This window comes from Pundamilia nyererei, unplaced genomic scaffold (assembly GCF_000239375.1).
Source record: "Pundamilia nyererei isolate P.nyererei 1_Seehausen unplaced genomic scaffold, PunNye1.0 scaffold00003, whole genome shotgun sequence".
Lineage (NCBI taxonomy): Eukaryota > Metazoa > Chordata > Actinopteri > Cichliformes > Cichlidae > Pundamilia > Pundamilia nyererei.
In genome coordinates this window covers 6259130-6263233 of record NW_005187404.1, presented here as the reverse complement: position 1 = coordinate 6263233, position 4104 = coordinate 6259130, and the positions used below count along the sequence as shown (strand labels likewise).

Genomic DNA, 4104 nt, shown 5'->3' with positions numbered 1-4104 from the left:
GTGTGTGTTTTCATGTGCATCTGGATGCTTGATTAAATGGAAGAAGGCACCATCCATTAGGCACCAAACAGGAAATGATGCAATCTACAGGAATTGTAGCATGACATCATCATGTAAGCATTGTCTGGCACTGAGTGGTGCTGCAGACACACATTAGAAGAACAATGAGGACACACACACACACACACACACACACACACACACACACACAGGCTTTAGCTCAGTGGATGTGTCTCCTTAAAAAAATTAAATGTTATAATTCAGTGAAATCAGGGAAATGACAGGATCAAAATATCAGAGTGTCTGATGGTTTATTGTGAGGTTAAAACCCCCATTCAAAGAAGGCTGTTTTCCAAAATCTCAGTAAATCCTTTCTCTGAGGTTAAAAGGTCAATTAGATTGGTCTTAGCTGATTAATAAAGAGCTGCAGAACACCAGCAATGCCTAAAGAGGATTAGCCAAAAGGATTCTTCAATTAAATATGAACTCATAAGACCGCAAACGATTAAAAATTAAAATGTACATTACAAATGTACCTTCCAGTGTCCACTCGGTACTTTTTTTGGGAGGGGTTTTAAAAATTTTTTAAACACATCTTGGACACTCAGACATTGTGTATCCTCACATCTTATATTCTATAAAGTAACAGAAGTCATTTAAAATAAACATATAGCAGAAACCCAAGAGGAAAACTGATTTAACCTCATAGGACCTGGCTTCCACATATGTGGTCATCACATTTTGGGTTGTCTAGACCAAAATACTAAATCTTGCTCTACAAGGGCCTGATATCCACCTACGAGGACATTATACTGCCACTGTTCTGTCGAAATTTAAAACAAATGTCCTGATATGTGGATCTCATTTTTCTCAGAAGCAAAAATCATGTAAAAAATAAAATAAAATAAAAAATCTGGTAATTCTTTGTTTTTGCATTCATCAGGTTCCAATCAGTCCAAATAGCAAAGAGAATTTAAAAATGCATGCCATGAAAGAGTTCGGGTCTTAGGAGGTTAAAGAAGCCAGGAAGTACTCCTGCTGATTCTCTAAAGGCCATGTGGTTAAATATATTTTTAGCGTCAGTAGAAGTAGGGGGTCAGGTAGAGTTTTTTAGGGCTTTACTTTCAAAAACAGCAGCAACAGCAGCTGAGAACCCCTCACCTGTGCATCGTTTCTGCAGGGAAAGGATCTCCAGGTGAAGACCATGGAGCATGGAGAGGTGCTCCTTCCTGAGGAACACCATGCTCCTCTCCACACCCTCTATCTGCTGAGACAAACTCCTCTCATCGCCCATGGCTGAGTCTAAAGAGACGAGAGAAGGGGAGAGAATCTGCGTTTACTCCTGCCAGACACTAACTTAGAAATTCAGATTACAACCTAGGAGCTCCAGCGGCTCCACGTAACTTTGTCTTCAGTGGGAAGTGCCCGCTCGGAATTGAGGTCATGCTGGAGCTATAAATAAGGCATTGATAACCAAAAAAAAAATCAAGCCTGACCGATAACCTCGACTTATATTTCATTAGATAATATAAGTGTCCCTGCTTACCTTAAATTGACGTTAAGTACCAAAATGTGAAGAAATGTGATTTGCTAGCGTTATAAATACGTCCTCCGGTCCGGGCATGCTGGCCTCCGGCGTCGGTCCAAATCCTGCGGGCTGCCGCATTCACCCAGACATTTTATCTGGAGCGTTTAAGTGCTTTTCAGCAGCATGTGACGCTGTTTGATCAGAGGAAGAGCAGGAGGAGGAGGCTGGATGGGTGCGTAAAAATGCAAAACGATACATGGCACCGCGATCCGCCGACACCAAAAACAATCCCTGCTGAAACATCTGCAGGGTCGATCATCAGCAGCAGCAGGAACATGAAGCTGCTTTGAAAACCGACGAGCAAAGTGCGCAGTCCATTTTTTTTCTTAACGTGCGCACCTTTCCTCCGCTCCCACCAACTGAGGCGTCATCGAGCTGCTGGATGAGCAGCGAGTTGAAGACGGTGATGAAAACAAGCCATCGTGACCAGAACACGCGAGAACATCGTACGACGGGGTCAGTCCGCCAGCTGATTGGCTGAGCGGCACATCACCGCTCCGAGTCGACTCTGTGGAGCAGCGGTCCCCACCCCCCGGTCTTCGGACCGGTACCGGTCCGTGAGTCGTTTGGTACCGGGCCGCGAGAGCTGAGGCTCAGGTGTGAAATGTATAGTTTTCAGGGTTTTATCGGTTTTCAGCGTTATTTTGTTATCGTTTACTCGGTTTTCCTGGGTCTTTTCACGTGTGTTATGAATACATTTTCTTTTTTTCGGTACCGGTACTAGTTTTATTTTGTTGAATTTATCCGCGACACTTTAAACGCCGGTCCATGAAAATATTGTCGGGCATAAACCGGTCCGTGGCGCAAAAAAGGTTGGGGACCGCTGCTGTGGAGGATCAAGGCGCAGCTCGTGCGTGTGAAGACGCGAAACTTTAAAGCCTCGCGTGCACGAAGCGTGTTTGCTTTGTGCACTTTAATAAAAGGATGCGCGTGATTCCAGCACCGTGGACAGCGAGACACTGCTGCAGTGGTTCTCAACATGAGGGCTGGGGACCTCATTTGGACCTTTTGGGCGTCGCTTACAGGACAAGGAATGCAAGGTTAATAGTAATAATGATAACAGGAGCACCTGAGAATAAGGGCTGTGCTAACTTTGATCTTTTATGCTCATGCCAGCATTGTTAATATGGAAATCTAGTGTAGTATATAAATCTTTTGTGTCATTATGAAGTCATATAATTTTGTATTGAAAAAGTAAACTTTAAATTTTACTTTCAAACAAAGAAAGTGCTTATGCCCTTTATATGTATATATATATGTATTGCTCTAAAGTTTTGGAGAGGACCTAACCTTTAACCAGCAGCAGATCTAGAAAATTGTACATGGGGGGCAAAGGAGGGGGAAGAGGTCTAGGCAGAGTGGCACAAATAAACGGTTAGATTTCTATAAGCTGGGAAAAACTTGACTTATTACTCAATATGGCTTCTTAACTTTTTTTTTTTTCAATATGAACTTTGACCTTGGGCTCTCACAGTGAAGGCCAAGGTCAAATAGCTTAGCCAACCTAGCTACTCATGTCCACCAAGCGATAGTATATTCTGAAGTTTGAAGACTATTCAGAAAAAATTGTGGGTAATATAGATTTTTCTTTTAGAAATTTTCACAAGTGGCATGACCTTGAACAGATTTTCACCAAAATTAAATCAGCCCCGGTATCTACCGTCACAAAAATTTAACACAAAATTAAAAACTGTGGATGCCAGAGTGCTAACAAAGAGACAGACAAACACATAGATCCAATTACATACTCCCTCCTTCAGGCGAGAGAATAAAAAACAAAAACTCGACTGTCACTCCCCCTCAGCCTCCTGGTAGATGCACATATAGCCTAAATTTGAAAATCGTAGCTGATCATCAGAAAAGTTGATTTTTCTGATTTTGACCTTGAGGACAAGGTCGCTAAAATTTGAACTCGTCCAACATTTTTACTCTTCTCGAGTTCTGGGTAGTGGTTGCACAGCTGGAGCCTATCCCAGCAGCACACCGGGTCAGGTCTCCAGTCCCCTGTAGGACTAAGTGAAGAGCATACAACATGAATGTAGGTCTGTGTAAAGTTAGTTTGGGCTATAAAGAAGTAAACGCTGTTTGCATTTCTTTCTAAAACTTGTTAACATATCTAACCTTTAGTGCTTTTCGTAGATTCACTGTGATCTGTACATTTTAATGCACTTATAATAGCAGAAGATGGAGTTTGGACAAAATAATCCCTGTTAAAATAGTTCTGGTTTTTCAAAATAAAAGAAGATAGTTTTAAGAGGTCACCACAGTGATGAGTGTCACATGTTTTATTTGACAGGACGTCCTTCCTGACCCCAAAAGCATTTGTGTCACCTCCGCGGACCTTTTGTTTCTTTAATACGAACAATACCTTTGATTGGTTGGGTCCACCTGAGTCTGGGTCACGTCACCCATGACTAATAGTGAGTCGGATGCCCCAGATCTGGACCTCGAACTGGCTTCTTCTTTTATAACTCCGATGCTAATCCAAAAATCTGCAGAGAAACTAAAACAGAACG

The 4104-nt window shown here is 42.3% G+C and overlaps 2 protein-coding genes across 2 annotated transcripts in view; both read right to left on the bottom strand.

Moving 5' to 3' along the window:
- The window catches only part of ccdc92ba (coiled-coil domain containing 92Ba), a 10032-nt gene extending 8002 nt beyond the window's left edge, over window positions 1-2030 (bottom strand). The window contains exons 1-2 of the mRNA XM_005720802.1: window positions 1547-2030; window positions 1162-1302 (exon numbers count right to left, since the gene is read on the bottom strand). Coding sequence (XP_005720859.1) covers window positions 1162-1294 — 133 coding nt within the window. The 5' untranslated portion in view covers window positions 1295-1302; window positions 1547-2030. The remainder of the gene's footprint in view (window positions 1-1161; window positions 1303-1546) is intronic.
- The window catches only part of cluha (clustered mitochondria (cluA/CLU1) homolog a), a 39961-nt gene that overhangs the window by 34828 nt on the left and 1029 nt on the right, over window positions 1-4104 (bottom strand). The window contains exon 2 of the mRNA XM_005720799.1: window positions 1354-1356. The gene's annotated coding sequence lies outside the window, so the exon portion shown is untranslated. The remainder of the gene's footprint in view (window positions 1-1353; window positions 1357-4104) is intronic.